This window comes from Delphinus delphis, chromosome 6 (assembly GCF_949987515.2).
Source record: "Delphinus delphis chromosome 6, mDelDel1.2, whole genome shotgun sequence".
In the NCBI taxonomy this organism is placed as follows: Eukaryota; Metazoa; Chordata; class Mammalia; order Artiodactyla; family Delphinidae; genus Delphinus; species Delphinus delphis.
The window spans coordinates 58,182,232-58,201,964 of NC_082688.1; the positions used below are offsets into that span (position 1 = coordinate 58,182,232).

The window sequence follows — 19,733 nt, forward strand, 5'->3', positions numbered from 1 at the left end:
CTCCGTTTTCTCTCCTATGCCCAAACTCCATCTGAAACCATTTAATGTGTGAACTTCACAATCAAGTTGATTTTGTGCTGAGCAGGGGCACCATGTAACCAGGTTCAGTGGCTCTTTGAGGTCTGCAAAGATATATAACAGAGTACACAGACTGCCTGCTGAAACCAACCAGAAATCTGATTTCATGATGCAAAAGTATTTGTTCAATTAATAATAATTTGCTCAAGTTAATAACAATAATTTATACTGGTTCAGAATCATGCAGAAAACTGCAACATAGTGGCAGGTCCTCAAAGGCCCCTGTCCTGATTAAAGAGGAGCAAGAACTTGATTATAAGGTGAGGCTGACTGTACCTCCAACTTCTTAGCTATCTTACTTGAATCAAACCCTGTAGCCTCTCTTATGTTCTCTTCTCAACCTGACATATTGTTAAGAACATCAAACACGGTGAAGCGTGGGGGAGTTCTTTGGAATTTGTAAAATACTCAATGAATATAAGGTAATGTTATTATTCGTTTTTGTTGGGGAAAAATGCTGGAAAAGAGAAATTAAACATTATCTTGCTTGGAATTTGCCAGGCCATTGTTTAACAATTACCCCTCTAGCATGGATTAGTCAGGTGAATTTTATTGCTTTTATTCTGATCCATCCATTGTCCCCAAGTTTTTATAAAAATAGACCCTATTTCTAAGATCTACTACATTATGCTATAGTATAATATGGGATGTGAATGAAAGTTATACTATTAAGTAATGATAGAAGTGGTTTATGATAGATGCTTCCTTTTCTCTTTTATGTACTTCCAAACTATAAATTTACTTATCTGTGCAAGAAGCCGTGTTCTCTCATATTTGAATTACTTAGGTTACAAAAAAGTCTTATGAAGTTACATGAACCGTAATTTATATAGCAAGAAACAGAATCTGACTAGATATCTTTAATAATCTGTTAGTAATGATACCTGAGAGGAAGCCAGGAAACTAGAAGAAATCAGTTTAGTTTTAAAAATGTATGAACACTTACATATGGTAGAATCTGAGCGATGATATAGAGAATGTTAGAATTAAAAGTACAAAATAATAAATTATACATTTCAAGAGAAATATGGGTTCATTACCTCCAAGTACATAAAATAAATTCTTCTGAACTATAGATCTTCGTATATATTTTATTAAATAAAATGTTAAAGCTCAAAATAGTATATTTTCTATATGTGACTTGAGAATACTAATATGCAGTAAGAAATTATCTCTCTAAGCTTGTATGTTTACAATATTATCAATATTTTGTTCCGCACTTTTTCCTATAAATAGTAAAAAGGTTGTATCAGCCCAGCCCACAAGAGCCTGTCAAACAATTCATACATATATTATGTTTCGAAAGAATATACTTAGTTTTGCTCTAAAGAGAAAATACCATGGATCATCGTTGCCTTTATCTCCCAGGGCGGGTATGCACTGCATCAAATCCTTCCTATTAATGTTAGTAGAGGCCTCCTTTGACCAAAAAAGACTACCTGTATTCTTTACGAAGGCAGTTGCTATCCCAGAGTATCAAGAGGTTGGAAACAGAATATCCAATGAGGCATCCTTCGGTTTTCTGTCTCCCCACAAACCTTCTGACTGAGAGAAAAATGCTCTCAGAGGTTCTTACCTGCAGTGCACAACCATCGGACCTGCATCGGGAGGGTTACAGGTTTTGACTCTCCGTAAGAAAGCTAGAAAAGGTGTTGGGTGTTCTGGAACACCGTGATCAGGCCAGGCGGTGAACTGGAATTGTCTTACTTCTCTCTTCTCACTTGAACCATTCTGTGAAGTAGGAACACTGGCTGAAATTCTGTGTTCCTACCCTCAGGTTGTAATGATGAATAATAACATGCAAGAAGTAACACAAAGATGTGCTATCTTAATTCCTTCCCCCACCCTATATCCTTTGGGAAGACACACTCTGGAGTTATAAACCTCAAGCAATTTGTAAATGACAAATATTTGCTCAGGAAGACAAAATTCCTAGGTGAGAAGCATTCATTTTTCAGGTTTAACTATCAAGAGCACTCCTGTTACATTTTACAGAAAGAACTAGTTCTTCTTCACCTGTTCTTCATTCGCTGAGACTTTCATTCAGAGCAAGAGTTCCATATTTACTGATACATCTCCAGACAAGGAGAAAAACTGCTGAGCGATAGTGAAAGAATTATTTCACTCTTCATTGTTGCCAGCAGAATCAAGATTTAAGTAAAGCCCCGAGATATTCGATTTTTCAAAAGAAGGTTTCTTTAAATAATGGAAAGGGGAAAGGGAGGGAAAAAAATAAAAAGCAAACCTTGTAAAGTGCAAACGTTCGAACACAATACGTGGCCAGCTCCACGGTATCTAGCAGCGTCACTTGCACAAGCCCATGGGTTTCTGTGCCTCTACTGGGCCAATACTGGTCACACTTCACCTAGAAGAGACAAGTGACACATTCAGGGCAGATCCTCATCAATTTCTCTATTAGTTTTACTTTGAGTTGCTGTTGAAGGAAAACAGCTTTTCCGCATTTCGTTTTATGTTGATCTTTTTCTGGCGTGCATTCTTGTTATCCCAATATATGTAAATTGCTGCTCTGATGCCAATGTAAACCACATTTTTCAAACTGGTAGGAATACTAAGCAGTAACAGATTCAATTTTCCTGGAGAGAAATAAATTGCAGATTGTCACTGAGTAAAATAAGGAGAGAGGTATTTGAAACTTCAGAGTACTTGAAAAGAAAACACAAATTTGTCTGAGATAGACATTAAGAATCATTTCAGAAAGGTTACACTTAGGCACTTAAATGACATGGTGAGATAGTTAAGGTTTAAAAGGCACAACCTATTTCATCTTGAGCTATCACCATCTCCAAATATGCTTGTTTAAAGAAAAGGAGAGATAATTTGTAAATCTATCGAAGTATAACAGACAACACAGAATTTTTTAATATAAGATAAATGGTATGTGTATCAAAACCAAATTAAATCTGTAAAGTCTAGGGGGAAAAGAGCTGTCTGTTCTTTAAAAAGTCTCAGAGGGTCACACGCTAGCAGTGGCAAAGTGTAAATAATTAAAAATGCATTCATTTCAGATGAATAATCTACAATTATTATGTGGAGTTGAACAACAAAAGCGCATAAAAAGTTTTCAACCCAATTAGTTCAACATTCAACAAAGAATAATTCCAAGTCTGCAGTAAGCCTCAAATTTACTGAATGTGTCCTTTGGGCATTAAAAAGAGTAATGAAAAATAGCAAAGACATCACTATATTTTCTAGTATGACCATAGATCAGAATATATTTACCCTTTCTATATCACATTAAAAGAAAAAAAAAAGGGAGTATTTCTTAATTGAAGCCAACTAAAATACATTTCTCTAGGTAAAGAAATCTAGTAGTATTTTATATTAGAAAGTACATCTTCTGCCTGAAAAAGAAATATGTGAAAGTTACAATCTTTGGATTTAAACAAAAGCAATGAGGCATTATTACCATAGATACTAGAATTTTTTGGCCCAGTGAATAGAATTACTAGATAATTATTTGCTTTTATGTTGAATATAAATATTACTAGCATTCTGTGAATAATATTGTAATTTTCTATTTCACACCTAAAGCATCTGCTGCTCAAAGGACTCAGCCTCTTTCTAGATACTGGATGTTCTGCAAAGGGAGAGGGTTAATCCTCTACACAATTTCCTAGACTAGATAAAAAAGAAGGTACAGTTACATAGTAAAGCAGAGACTGCATTCTCAAGGTTTGACTTCTGTGCCTTTATTTCAGCTGTGAGACCCACACAGACATTATCTATTTTATGAAAAACAAACAAAAGTGGTTCACAGTAAAATGGAAACTTTGTGTCTTAGTAAGATTTTTTTTAAAAGACCTGCATTTTCTAGATGCACAAAATATTCTTCTGTTTTATATTTCTGTCATACGTTCTAAGTTAAAAATAACACAAGGGAAAGACAGTTCTTTAAGGAGAATATTGATGTAGCAAGACCAGGGTTGGGTACCTCTATATGTCCTCTGGCCATCCATTAAAACCCAAGTCGTATTTGGACAAACTTAGCAAAGGCTACTACCCTAATAGAGCCAACACTACTTAAGTAGCCATAATTCAGATGGAAAAAAAATCACATAAATTAAGTCAAAGGCTCCATTTTAAACCATGAAATAGATGTCAAGTTGATGTCTCGCTGCAAAAGACAAAAGAAATTTTGGAGGCCTCTTATTGCAGCATTGAAGGGATGCCAGCAATGTACTGAGTTCAGGAAGCAAGAGAGAAACTCAAACTCATTATTTAACAGTTTCAGCTGGACATCAACCGTTTCAAATCAAAACCAGCAGGTCAAATCCCACGAGGACAAACACCGCTATGGCGGGCAAATTAATGCAACAAAATGAACTAGAAGGTCAGTACAATGTACGGAACCCAATTCAATGTTATTATGTTTCAAAGCTGGGAATTGGTTATCCTCAGACCTTTTGGTGAGGTAAGGAAAAGGAAAAGAAGAACCATAAGCCAGCCTTTATGTGACCTCTGGAAAAATGACCCCATTATTGAGTGACTTTTTATCTACAAATCCACTCCATACCTAAGATGTAGGAAAACTTAAATTTATACAATTCTCATACTTCTAGTAATAAGTTTAAGAACTGCAACTATTTTTGGCTTAGACTCTGACGTCTTTAGGAAAAAAAAAATTACCACAAAACATTACTATAAGGAGTAAATATTGTGAACATTTTTAGCTAAAAGAATAAAACAAAAGTTCTTGTACTCATTTTAAATAATGTACTGTAACCTTACTCTTGACTAAAAGAAATCCTCTAAAATGTTTTAAGTTCAACTGTAGAAACTAGGAGCCATTTTTTAAGAAGCCAATATATTTAAACATTGCCGTTTTCTCTCAGGAAATATTTCGCAAGGGGAGTTTATGAAAAAATAAACGTTCTAATGCCTGCACACATGCACACATACAGTCTCAGCAGTGGGATTAGCAGCGCTCCCTGAGCTATCTGAACAGCTACAGCGACACATTCTTCCCTTCAGTAGCGAGGACTCCGGCCCTTCTTCGCTCCACCTCGTCCTCTGAGTACCCTGCAGAGGTTTCACCCCAGTTCTCAGGGCTAAATTTAAGGGCTTAGACTTACTGACAAATACTCCTTTAAGCCTTTCGTTTTTAGCTGTACACTAAACAAATAATTTCTGACTTTAATGTTAGAGAGAGCGAGTCAGAAGTCTAGTGAGGAAAAAATTTAAAAGGATGCGGGAAAATAACAGAAGTTATTCCTTTCTAATCAGTTATGCAAATGAACTAGCTCCATTCTCCTCTCTTGAGATGTTTTTTTGGACCATAACCACTCCCCTCCCCCACCATTTTTTTCCTGGGAGAAAAACCTCAGAAGGTATTTCTAGAGAGTTCCTACTTGTTAGGCTTCATTCGTAGAGCTGAGTGTGAGAACTGAGACTTGTAGGAGGCTCCCCTTTGGGTATATAGAACGAGAAGGCCAGAGCTAGTGAGTAAAAATACTGATTTCTGTCTTTTCTTATGTGATTCTGAAGTGACTACAAGGGGCCTTCAGGACTGATTCATGGAAGGTCAGGCAGTCTCACTGGCTGGCTAGTAAGCTGCTTCTCTATTTCCAGGATCAAAGCCTTGTGGCCTCTTCTATAAAATGGGGATGATTATCTCCAGCATGACAGGGCTATTGTAAGGCTCAAAAATCTTGCACCTGAAACTCTGAACCCAATGGCCAACACAAATAGGTATCCAATGGGAATAGCTGTTATTAACTATTAAGTAGATTACGTTCTCAATTTTTTTGTGGTGGTTGTTATAAACATTCTGAATGGGAAAAAATGAATATGTTATTAATCCCAGCAGATATGTATTTAGGATGTTCTAGATGGACGGTAAGGTGTGAGTGGCTATGGGGACGGTCGTAGTGAAAAACGCAGTCCTGCCCCCAATCCATCAGCCTTACTGACTAAATATGGAGGTGTGTTTACATTTCCTGTTTTTTCAAGTAGGTAGTTGTGAGATTGCAAACAACTCCCTTAATGCACCTGGACCCCAGTCTGCTGTGAGAAGAGAATGTACTAGACTCTGAGGTAGAAAAGGAGAGGAACAGAACTCACTACCCAGGCTGTGGTTTAGAAACATTGCCCAGTAACTCTACTTGAGGCCTAAACTGCATGAGACAGTTCAGATTCCTGGCTGAATGTGGGGGAGATTTTTTTTTTTTTTTTTTTTTTTTTGCGGTACGTGGGCCTCTCACTGTTGTGGCCTCTCCCGTTGCGGAGCACAGGCTCCGGGTGCGCAGGCTCAGCGGCCATGGCTCACGAGCCCAGCCGCTCCGCGGCATGTGGGATCTTCCCAGACCAGGGCTCGAACCCACGTCCCCTGCATTGGCAGGCGGACTCTCAACCACTGCGCCACCAGGGAAGCCCTATCTTGTAGGATTTGATCCAGCAGGTCTGCTGACTGTGCTTAGGGGGAAATGCTCTCCTTCTAGTTCCATTTTTACTTCCACATGGCTTATCTTGGACATGGCCTGGCACGTCATGAGCACTCAACACGTGCAAGCCAACTTTATAATCAACTATACTGTGGTCTAGGTTGGCTTATTTTTAAATAGCCTAAAACTTTATGAAAACAAACGCTCCTCATTTCAATTTAACAAAGCCTTATTGAGCATGGCAGCATGGCGAAGCATCAGAATTCTAAATGCAACAAACCAATACCTCCAAAGGGTCCCAGCATCACTGAACCAAAATGCATTTGCCACATGTTATTTGGAAAAGCCTGCCTAGGGCCAGGTTATTTAACCAAGGAAGGATTTAGAATGGACAATAAATGATACCTGGAAAACCATAACTATTGTTGAGAATGGCTGGAAATCAGTATTTAGTAAGTTTGGGCAGAGGATTCTTCTATAAGGAGTGGCCAGTATGTTAACATTAGATAATGCAAATCAGGGTGAATATAGGGAAAAAGGAAATGTTAACACACAACTATCAACACATTTAATAAGGGAAGATATAATGAAAGTTTCAGATAAATATTAGGATATATTTTAGTGGACACAAGAATTATATGCTGAACTGTTTTTTCCAAAATAAGGAGATATCATCTCAATGATTCTCTTCTCTTGCAGTAATAGTGCCATTCTCTCCACTGAACTAATATCAATATTTAGCCATATCTATTTTCAAACGGCAAAACTACCTAGTTTGTGTATTTCCCCTTTTCATTTTCTCTTTGCAGACCACTATTTAGAGGAGAATCAAGGGCAATGGAATACTTGAAATGAGAGTGAAATTAAAGCATTTGACTACCAGCCTAAATAGCTTTTCATAAATAAAACCATAAAGTTGAAAAATATTATTCTCTAAGTAAACCAAATTATACATTATAAAACTGCTTATCAGTTCATTGAACTGTTCAAACACTTTCTAAACCATTTATTAATTTAAAAACCTGATATTCCCTTTTGTTTGATGTATGCTATGGACTGAATATTTGTGTCCCCTCAAAATTCATTGAAATCTAATCCACTATGTGATGGTATTAGGAGGTGGGTGGGGCTTTTTTTTTTTTTTTTTTTTTTTTGCAGTATGCGGGGCTCTCACTCTTGTGGCCTCTCCCGTTGCGGAGCACAGGCTCTGGACGTGCAGGCTCAACGGCCATGGCTCACGCGCCCAGCCGCTCCGTGGCATGCAGGATCCCCCCGGACCGGGGCACGAACCTGCGTCCCCTGCATCGGTAGGCGGACCCCCAACCACTGCGCCACCAGGGAAGCCCCTAGGAGGTGGGGCCTTTGCTAGATGATAGGTCATGAGGGTGGAGCCCTCATACAATGGGATTAGTGCTGTATAAAAGCTCTGTCACCCCTCCATCACATGAGGATACAACAAGACAGTTTTCTATGAACTAGGAAGCGGCACCTGGATCTTAAACTTCCCAGTCTCCAGAATTGTGAGAAATGAGCTTCTGTTGTTTATAACCCATCCAGTCTAGAGCATTCTCTTACTGTAGCCCGAACAGAATAAGACAACGCGTCTGCCAGGGGTTAAGAGAGGGAGCTGCACTGAACTTTCCAATGATTTCTCCCATTATATCTCCAGTGTCTAGCACTTTGTTGTAGCCAGAGGAAAATTGTGTGAAATGGCTCTCTTTCATGTCCAGAGAGCACTTGGCCATCAACCCTTCCCTCATGGTTTGGGTCTGTGGAGTCTGCCCCTCAGCCCCAATCACTCCTGGCAGTGGCTGGGTGCTCCATGCAGCCTTACTGGCACCGCTGCATCTGTCTTTGTCTGCCTAGTGGCTGCCTGTGGTCCAGCAATGCTCCAGTGTCACTGCCACTGAGAAATATCATTAGATGACAGAGTTTCAATAAAAAGATAATGTTTGTATACCAGCCAGTACTGAAACATTTCAATATTTTAACACCCAGTAGAACTATACTGGTGCATACGAGCTGAATATCTGCCTTGCCTGGGCATAGAAATTAATCCACACTTCTCAAAATCTTAGAAGTGACAGTCCAGCCTGGGAGTGCTGTAAACATGAATGTGGAGAATAAGAGGGGCTTTGCACAATGTCACTGGGAGCACAGCTGCATCTCCCCCACCCAGTCCAGCTCAGTCCTTGGGCTGTGTTGCTTAATTCACTTCAATAGGAATGTTTTGAGCCAGAATCTGTAGACTGCCATTCTAAATAGAGGAGGGGGGATGGGCAAAGAAGGCAGAAAATCCAGGAAGCGAACAAACAGTTAAGAAATTGGTGGGATTCTTTCTCTTTTATCTGACACTGTGTCTGTTGACAAGAGAAAACCAAAAGTGTGGAACTTGCCAGATAAGGACCCAAACATCCTTTAGGTTGCCAACATGAGTATCATTCTTTTTGTTGCCAGTGTCCTATATACATTAAGTATCCACCACTTTTCAAAAACAATCCCATACATCAGGCAGACTTCAAAGGCAGTGTTTGTACTGCCGTCCCTACAGTTGCTTAAGGAAAAAGCAGTTTCTGTTGCCCTAGATAGGCAGTGCTTTAGGCTGCAGTTTGAGAAATTAAATGTTCAAGGCCTTTGGCACTTCCAGTTCTATTTGGAAAAGGACACAGACCTGGCATTTGGAAAGCATTTGCTCTCCATTAAACTTACCGAACCTTGACAAACCAGAGGGGCCAAGAATTAGTCTGCCACTGGCCAAGGCTGGGCCTTCCAAAACCGATAACGGCAATGAAAACAATAACACTGCCATTTATAATCTTCAGCGGGATTCTGCCAACTTTTAACCCAAAAGGACCTCATAATCTGAAAAGAATCTCAAGATTCGTTTTACAGAAAAACAAGAAAACGTTTGATCAAAATCTCCTTTTTTGCCCAGAATTGCCTTCAGCCACAGAAGCAAGTGTGACTATGTCTCCAGCTCACTGTCACTCTCTGTTGGGGTAAATTTACCATGGTGACATTCGAGGAATGGAGAGGACATAGGAAGAGTGAGTGATCTTTAGGTCAGAAGTGCTCTACTGGCCAAGCATCAAGTTTAACTCCCTAAACTATTACCATAGTGTAGTTAATGCCAACCTGGTCCCTTGGGGCTTGACAGCATCTAACCTCCATTCATTAGTACAAACCACCATATTTACCGGAGCAGGGACTTTCCTCTTCCTGGCCTAAGGTAAGTCATGATGCACAGAACATTGGATCTGCTCTAGCAATGGATGCCATCAACTGGGTTGTCTGGTTCTCTACTTGGGAACAGAAGATGGGATTTAGAGAGTTGGGAAACCAAGTATAGACTTCTTCACTTCTAATTCTATGCTTTTACCACTAATCAGTGTGGTCCACATTGGATGACAGTTCAAATCATGTCCCATTTTTTGGGTGTCAAAATTTCACTCCCATCCTTGACATTTATAGCACTAAGTACCACCACAATAATCGCTCTTTAAGTGAATCAACTCCCACTATAAAATTTGCAAGACATGAAGCAACAATAAGTGTCAACTATGGGAACTGACTGAAGGCAGGCTGGGAAGACAAGTGAAAGCCAACTATCCCTTAACCTCGGTGAAGCCATTTCACCCTCTAACACTACTCAAGGCTGCTCAAGAATTTGTCAGCCGTAGGTGTACACGTTCCCTCTGTCTTGTATACCTCGAGATGGGGAACAAAGTTGAAGAGAAACAGCAAAAAGCAGATAGATAAAGGAAAAAAAAAAAAAAAGTGAACAATCACCCACTAAATAATAGAGCTTCCTGGACTAGGAATCACCTTGGCAAATCCTACCTCAGAGACTCCAATTCTTCAAGTGAGGCTTGCCAACCATGTGTCCCAGTTGCCCACAAATAACACCCTTGGAGTGGAAATCCCAGCTGTATACATTTTGCTCTCCTACCGGTGCTTCATTTTTTCCGAACTTTTTCTTCCCTCCATGTGGTTGCCCAAACCAATTCATGTGCTTATTGGCATGTTATGAAACATGGAAACAATTAGAGACCACATTCTGCGGCAGAAGGATGACTCGCTGCAGAATCAATGAACTCTGCAGAACTTGAGAGGATTTGGCAAAAAAGATGGAAACTGTGGAATAAAACCCACTAACCGTACCTCATGTCACACAGTATACAAGGCTTTAAACTGATCTGTGCCTTTTCAGGCAGCAATCAAACTTTACCTTCAAAATCTCTAGTTTCTAGCTTTATATATATATATATATATATATTCATTCTAATGAAACTCAAAGAAAATATTCAACTTACACATTTTCTCTTCAGGGTTGATAAGTGATGAATGTACAAACGTGGAAATAGTCTCCTGATTTAAGTTTGGGATTCCTTCAAGGCCACATTTGAGGGAGAGTGATGGCATTTGAAAAATCAAAGAATTTAAGTTTTCAAATGGCCACCTTAAGCCCTAAGCCATACCTCACACTTGTAAAGGGCTTCTTTAGCCCTCCAAATGCTAAAAATGGTCAATTCTCTAATTAAAGACCAATGAAATGTCTCACACATGCTAATGAACCCAGTATCCTTTTGCTTGAGTGAACTATTCTAACTCAGCAAAGGTTACAAGCCCTGCTGCTGTATCAACCACAGAAAGATGGTGAGGGTGAGCCTTGGTACAGAAGAGGGTGGAAAACACAGGAGGTAGGTTTTAAAGGGAGCGTTCCCTAGCATCACCAAATAAAAAAGAATGAGGAAGGAGAATGAAAAACCGAACCAGAAGGAAATGTGGTATCAAGAATATATTATATTTAGTGATAATTATTACTACATGTAACTCGTGTTGACATTACTCACTATTTTCATACTGTATTCTTCAAGATATGTGAAAGTGGCAGCCAGAATGTTCTATTGTGGCCTTTTTGTAGACTGATTAACACATTCCCTGTGTCAGGGTCTCCATTCGGGAGATTCTGTCAAAGGCAAGTGCAGAGGAACCCCACGTTCTGAGCTACACTCTCCTCTTGACTAGGATGCATGGTTGTGCCATCCTGGGGACAGTGGGCACATTTCGCCATGTGCAGTGACTCTAAGTTTGGTTACGATTCATTGTCAACCATAGAGAAACAAACTCATTTCATTTGGGAACAAAAATTGAATTATTTGGAAGCCAGCTTTAGGGGAGACTAAAGTTATAATGGTAAAGCCTCCAACTTCTCTATCTCGACCAAAAAATAATAGTGTAGACTCACTGAGCCACCGTGTCACATTGCTTGTCTCAGGCAATACTCACAATAACCATAACCCTTTCACGGAATCGAAAAAGGAGAAAGGAGACTTTGAGGGGTCCCGCAGCTTGCCCAATGTCTCATAGCTAGTATGCACTAAAGTCGGGATCTAAACACAGACATTTGACCGCAAGGCACCCCTACCTGGAACTATGTCAGGTAGCTTCCGCTAGTGGTGGTGTCCCCAGGGAGTTCTGTGTAATATCATGCTATCTTCTCTTCCCTTTCCTTTTCCTTTCTCTTTCCCACTCCAGTTAACAGGTATTCCTGCCTACTTGTAATATACAGAAGTGTTTACACACACACACACACACACACACACACACACACACACCTCTTTTTTTCAACAAGCCAAGGGGATGAACATTATTTCAGGAACCTGAGCCTTCATCCAAATAATGAAATTTCAAGCTTCAGCCCTTGGAGAGGTGATTTGTGTAAACTACCTGGACCTCCTCTCTTTATAAGAGGGACTACAGGCTGTTTCTAAGTAAAGCCAGGCTAGTTCCTATGTCTACTTTGAATTTGGCTGTTGGGAATTGAGTCCCCAGGTCAGCCCACATAACTCACAAAGTTCCCCAGGTATGGAGCTGTATATTTCAGCAACAACTAACCACTATTTATAACACTGTTTTTATAGCAAAATTTAATCTATGTTCTTGTTTTGAGAATCCAGGAATGCTTTCCGCTTCCTCCCTGGGACTTCGGTGGAAACAGCAAGTGGACAGGGGAAAGGTGGAGTGGAGGATGTGAGGCAGGAAGATGAAGACAGGGTGAGATAATTTGAAGGACCAGGGCTTTGTTAGCTCTCTCTAGGGCATTTGGTCCCTTATTCTCAAGTGTTCTAGACTGGAGAACAAATGCCTTTTTGGGCCTTGGGGGTCAGGGTTCATTTGTATGATTAGGCTGATGATGGTTGAGATTTCTAAATATTGGCTTTATGCACGTCATCATAAGTTTGGGTATAGGCTGAACCACCACAGAATAAAAATCACAAGACAGCACTTTACTTGGCCTCCTCAGGTCATTTAACAAAGGAGAAAGGTAACTTGCAAGAGCAAAGAGTAATTAATGAAGAGAGCAAACAGAGGCTCATTTAGTAACTTCCAAATAAGTTTCTCTGTCTGAGGTGGGAAAAAAAGGTAGCCTGCAACATAAAGATAAACTGTAGGTATTTAAGTCACAATGCCTTCTGCCAAGAATTGCTCATTACCATCAGATGTTGCACTGGCAGTGGGGCCAGTTAGAACTAATTTTATTATTAGAAGCAATTAGGGAGAAAAGGGGCAGAATTCCATTCGGTTATTTCAAAACAAGTTTCTGTGCATGGCTTAATGAAGGCCTGCAGTGTCAAGATAAAAATGTGTGTTTTACTGAAAACAGCTTTTGCAAATGACTGCTTGTTACCAGCCAGTATCTCCAGGCAGAACAGTCCGAGTAGCTTGGATTTACATGTGTGCTGTAATATAACAGTTCAGCTGTCTCCGCTTCACAGAAGTGTTAACAGACAGTACGGCCTGGTGGGTAAGCACAGATGTTGTGGAGACAGACTGTCTTCAATTCCTCACTCTGACCTTGGTAACTGAATGAGCTTAGGTGACCTTCTGGAATGTCCTGGCCTTACTCATATATAAAGTGGAAATCACAGAAGTGTTTATCTCATGGGTTGTTGTAAAATATCAATGTATCCAATACATGTTAGGCATTGTTAGAATGATTAACGATTATATCCAATAATTATTTGGGCGGGGGATTGTTTTTAAAGCAAGGGCTTGCTAGATAGGGGTTACCCTGAGTACAAGTCAGTAATGGATCTATTTACATCCATTTTGAATGGCATTTGCATGTAAAGTATAACACAGAGACGTCTTCGCAGCCATCAAAGTTTTTATCTAAATTCTTTTCAGACAATATTTCAATATTTCTGTAGAATTCACATTTTGAAAAGACCTGATTGCTTTTTAGGTTTGCTAAACAAGTTGTGTACTATATCTATTGATTTCCCAGCTTTAAGGTAACAGCTGGGACTTTTTATATTTTCCTAAGCCTGAGCTTTTCCCTTATGAATCTCCTGAGCAGCTTCCAACTCCTCTCTCATATACATACTGGGGCTAAGAGAAACTGTATTGAGCTTGGGAGAACATTGAAAAAATCTCAACTGTCACACAACAAATGGGGAGCTGGGCTTTGGCTTCCTTCTGAATATCCTTTTTGATAGTACTGTGACCCCAGTGAACGAGCCCTCTACCAGTGGTTTCAAACTCTGCCCCGAAGGCCCCACACAGTGAGAGTATGCGCTGTCTTCAGTGATCTGTCAGAGACTTACTTGTTCCTTAAATTCTCAAGGTTACAGATTGATTTTCATCAGATGGCTACGATATTCACTTGGCATATTCACTTGGGAATATGGCATCCTGCTTACCCATTATGTTCTACTTTTGCAAATCAAGAGCATTTAACTAATGTGCCATGCTCCGTAATATTGGACCCATATGATGAATAAAAGTCCTTTCTTGGACCTTACTAAGCAATGACTCCATTATTAAAATCTATTCATTTTGGAGAAGGCTAAACTAACAAAATGCCCTCTACACATTTATGTGTTTTCTTAGCAGTATATTAACCAACATCATTTTTTTGGCTGCCCTGACTTAATTTATGCTAAGTTGAATAATTTTTAAAAAGAGCCTCTTTCACAGAATTTTAGATTTTACACTGCAGATTATGAGAAAGAAACAGTTGAAAATATTGGGAAGTACATATGGTGAGATTCTCCCCCATAGTCTGTGTGTTCTTGTTCAATGTGGATTTTACAAAGATGTCCAAGTTAATATTTATTTCTTCTAACCAAGTTGTCTACTTCTTTGAGTGCTGTTTTTTTCTTTTAGCGATCACACACATCATAACATGAGAGAATTTCCTTTTTGAAAGATGCAAAAGAATGTTAAAGAATGGTTTAATCTAAGCTGTTGATGCTCATTCCCAATTAGTGTCTATTACAAAGTCAAAGCTTAAAGACAGGTTAGATTCTGACCAGAATAAAATATGCAATGCAGGAACTATCTGAGGGAAGATTTTGAAAGGGAGAAGGTAGATATTCATCCTTACCCTGGATCGTTCTTCTAGTTTTGTCATCATAACAACTGTGGCACTCCGTTGTTCCCATATCATTCTCCAAAAGTCCCCAAATGTTTCGGGGAGAGATCCCTGTGTTGCAATATAGGCATTTTGTTTCCTATAGCCATCTATGTAGTTAGCATTCACATAGTCACTTCCTGGGATTCCTGTAAAACAAGGAGTGTTATTCAATGAGGTGAACATATCACAAGAGGAAACAGCCTGGGACATGCCCTAATGACAATGTTATATTAAGAGGAGTCACACTATATTAAAGTTTGGGTTTTAAACAAGATCAAAAATAGGTCTTATTGGGACCATTACGTTAGAGTAATGCAATGTTTGTATTTATCATGTGACAAAGTGGACTCCAAAGAAAGAAAAACACAACCAATTGTCCATAGGATGCCTTTTTCTCTCACACGCTGTCTGTTTTCTCCATTGCATCAGAAAAATATAGCTTGCAAAGGAGGATAAACAATTATCTGGTCACTTTCCTCACTCATTCTCTTCTTCGTTTCCAGACAAAAACCAACTAAAATAATGCCTGAGCCTGTAAATGCAATATAGGGTGGAACATGTCATAACAGTGAAAAATGCTTTCCAGATTTAGCTAAGAGGAAACTCATATATAAACTCTTTTAATCCTCACAACAACTCTGTGAAGTTCTGTCATGATCTTCCTTTCACAGAGGTGGAAACCGAGGTGCACAGAGCTTGCTGACGCTGGTGGAGTCTGGTTTAATTATAGGCAGGCAGTCTGCTACATCTGTGTCTTAACCTCTGTAGGGTACTGCTTCTCGTTTAAACCTCAACGGGTTGTTGTATCACATGAAATCTCTCCTTGGATTATGACAACTGCCTCCTAATTGGTTGTTCCGCTTCTGCTTTGTCCTTTGCAGTCTGTTCTCTATCTAGTATGAGAACAATTTTTAAAAATATATTTCAGACGCTGTAATGTCTCTTCTTCAAAGCCAACAATGGCTTCCCCTTATACTTTAAATAAAATCCAAACTCTCAACAATGGCTACACTCTGGCTAAACTCTGTACTAAACAATGGCTAAACTCTGTACTCTCCAGACTCATCTTGTCCCACTCACCTCCTCGCTTTCTAAACTCTAGACGCTGGCCTGCTTCTAGATGCTGACTTTGTTAGAAAACATTGCTAGCTTAGTACCCTCCCACATCCTACAACACTCTCTGCCTCGTTCCCATCGGAAAACACTCAGCCTCCGTCTCAGAAGGCCTGCCCTTGATACCCTGGGACCTAAGAACCCTCTTGGCAACTCTTTATATGACTTATTACACATTGAAATTACATATTTAGTTGTTTGTTAACTTGCTTATTGCTTGTTTTATGTGCCTCTAGACCACATCTTTTATTCACCTTTGCTATCCCTAGTGACAAAAAGAGCAAATTTTGTGCTTCCGTTCCAACATTTAATAAGTAGCACCGCTGTAATGTAATACAGATATTCTGATTAAAAGTCTAATTTTCCTTCAGCACAACAGCTTTAAAAGCGGTATAGGGGTGAAGTTTGAGTTTCTTTCAAGAAGAGTGGCTGGAATGATTAAGGAAATCAAAGCTATTCCTTATGAGAAAGGAATATATATTATAACCTGGCAAAAAGACAGGGGTTGGAGATAAGAGCTGCCCATAAGTGTCTGAAGAGAGGTTGAAGTTTACTATGTTGAGACCCAAGTCTTTCAGTTCTGAAGGATGTAACTACAGAGGGATGAATTTCATCTCCAGTATAATAAAAGTCAGAATCAGAAAGGGGATAGATTTCCTCCAGAGGTAATGAGTTGCCTATCCCTGAAGGGGAACAAACACTTTACAGGGAGGTAGCAATAGAACCTGTACATGGTCCCTTCTTACTCTGGGAAAATATTAGTCTTGGATTTATTAAAAAAAAAAAAAAAAGAATATTTTCTTTATAATGGAACATATGTTCCCAAGCTAAGATTACTCTATTTCACTGATTGCCACTTGCAATTACTTTGACTGCTTTTCTGATTCCAGTTGTAAAACTGATCCTCTCAAGAAAAAGTAATGAAAGTCAGATGGAAACTGCTGGGCTCCAAGATGAACACATGGATATGGAATACCACCAGCATTAGTGAAAAGCCTTTTGAGCAAAAACTGAAATGCACGGTTGGTTGTAACATTATTCATCTATTATAGCTACTCAAGAAGCAGTTGGGGTTCTGGCAGCCCTCTGTTGATAAAGATCCTATTCCTCCCTGACACCAAATTACTGTAGATTCAGAGGACAGTTTAAATAAAGTCCTCAGGTTACAACCACTGGGGAAGCACGCACATCTACATGTCCACAGGATTTGGTTCTGAGCCACCAATGAGTCTATATTATAATACAGGAAAAGCCCACTTTAAATAATTTAATTTAGCAGTTAACATTAAAGAATTGATAGAAAGAATTCTGGCTAAGAGCCTCACTCCGCTACCAAAATACAGAAAACTTTTTTCCAAGAAAACTCAAAAATGGAGAAATCTAGTTTAATGACTCAGAAAATGCATCAGCTGGGCACTATGCCATTTTTCTCTCATCAAGGATGATAACAAATGTGTCTGAACAACACATCTGAGGACAGAGGAGGTGGGTGTGAGACTCATATCTAAAGGAGGGGAATCAGAACTATCCTATACTCTTGCATAAATTTTAATCAGTTATTATGTAATGAATTGGTTTTTGACATATTGCTCAAGTTTGAACAATAAGTCGTTATATTTTAGGGGGAATAGGTTGATACTGAATAATGGTCGCATTTTCCAGGGATAAAAATACAAAAATTCTGCCTGAAAACTATTAGGCACCTGGGATCCATACTGTATCACCAAATACTTTAAGAATTTGGGACTTGATATTCTGGAAAGAAGAGAATTGAAAACAATAATTCAATACCTAGGAGAGCTAATAGTTAGGCTCAAATTTATATCCGGAAAATAGTGTGAGGCTCCTCTTCTATTTTGACACTTGTCTGTAAGGAGGTAGTACCTGGAATAAAAGCCTCCTGGCAAATCCCTTTACACACTCTGGCAAAAAGACACTTCCAGTAAGTTCTCTCATATGTCTTTTGCAATGTGGAGATGTGAGAGATGGCTATGTTCTCTAGAAGCTTTAAGGCCTAATGTGTCCTATATTCATACAACCCAACATAACAAGCTGTGTAGAAAGAGGAATGAGAAAAGATCTGAGAAATGGTGGTGGCTTGCCCGTCTAAAAAATATTAACCCCATATCAGAATCTGAAATTAAAGAGCAGTGTATTTCAAGTAGATGGGACCTCAATTTTCAATGCGATATATTTAGAACAATTTTTCAATCAATCCCAATGAAAAAAAAATACTATGCTGGCTTTCCACTAATGCAACACTAATCAGCATGCAGTACTGATCCAAGAGAAGTGTGTGAGAATTCATTGAATTCTTCTGGGGCTACGATGAATGGAAATCTAAGTTAAAATGCAGAACTGAAAGAATACAGGATTACTATAAATTAGCTGATTCCTTTTATTTCTTGGAGTCAAGGAGACTTCTGTCCAAAACTATGGTAATGGTGTGCCTTGCCTTTTTTTTTTTTTTTTTTTGAGAGGCAGGAGTTATTAAAATAACAAGAGCATAAAAAACATGTCTGAAGCTCATCATAGGCAGAATCTTAGGATTGGCCCTGCTGTAGGATTGTCTCTTGGACAGTTGGTCTTAATGTCATTGTCCAAGAGAAACAGCTTAGATCTAAAACTTGCTCTTCCTAGGCATCCATGGCTTTACTTCATTTATAAAAGTAAGTTTTCATGATTTCCTATGTATTGTTTCATGTGTATTCTCCAATTAATAAGTCACGTAAACAGTTCCAACACCAATAATAATTGTTTATCATTCTAATCTTGTAAGTGAGAATACTGAGGCTAGATCTTGACTTTATATCGTACCCCACAATATTCCCCATTCCTGTGTTATAGTCTATTTCATCAGTTAATGGACTGTTATTTCTTGTGGTGCTTAAAACTATTACTTACATGCTTTATACTGGGTCTTTGTGTTTTGGGCAAACTAAGAGCTATAAAACTCAAGGCTTTAACAGATACTGTGATGAGGTGAATGACTGGTAGAACTGGGCTTCTGTGTTCTTCATGCACAGCGAGCCATAGCAAACAGCTATTCAAACAGGGATGGGTCAGGTTTAGGCTTTCATTTTATTCACTGGGAATTGCCAGTTACAGCTTTCAGTGGAAAACTTAGCCTGGACATGAAGTTTGGGCTCCCCTGTTTTTCTGTCTGAAAAACTTTGAGAATTTATCATGAGTTCAACATGCAGGGGTAATGCCATTTTGCTTCATTTAAGCATGGGATTAACACTTTAGGGCTTCATAATAATGTTCCCCTGTGTGTTTGAATATTAACAAAAGGAGAGGAATCCTCCGAAAGATAAAGCTACTAGGTTTGAAAGAATATTCGTGATGAATAATTAACTCATACTGAGAAATGCTTTAAAACCTCGAAAGCATGTTGAAATGTCAAAGAATACACTATCTGAGCTGTTTTGTCATGCCTGGGTTAAAATAAGTTTTTATTTCCCCTTGTTAATTTTATGAGAACTAATTGGGTCATGTGGGTCCAGTTAAAAAAAATAAACAACTCGCTTTGCATTAGCTTTTTCAGGTCAGCAGATAATTTGATTTGAAAAGATTTCTCTTGTCGAGAGGTGTTTAGAATTATGAAAATTTAATAATGAAGGCCTTAGCTCTGATGTTAAGTGAAAAAAGCAGGACCCAAAATAGTACATGAATTATTTTATTGATGTGAAATTAAGTAATCATAAGGGGTAAGTGTG

At 39.0% G+C, this 19,733-nt stretch overlaps 1 protein-coding gene across 6 annotated transcripts in view; it reads right to left on the reverse strand.

Annotated features, from left to right (window-relative positions):
• The window catches only part of PTPRD (protein tyrosine phosphatase receptor type D), a 2,140,681-nt gene that overhangs the window by 46,922 nt on the left and 2,074,026 nt on the right, over positions 1 to 19,733 (reverse strand). For all 6 annotated transcript variants that reach the window (XM_060014745.1, XM_060014746.1, XM_060014743.1 and 3 more), the window contains 3 exons: positions 14,872 to 15,047; positions 2,324 to 2,443; positions 1,655 to 1,809 (listed from right to left, as the gene is read on the reverse strand). In XM_060014745.1, the coding sequence (XP_059870728.1) occupies positions 1,655 to 1,809; positions 2,324 to 2,443; positions 14,872 to 15,047 (451 nt within the window). The remainder of the gene's footprint in view (positions 1 to 1,654; positions 1,810 to 2,323; positions 2,444 to 14,871; positions 15,048 to 19,733) is intronic.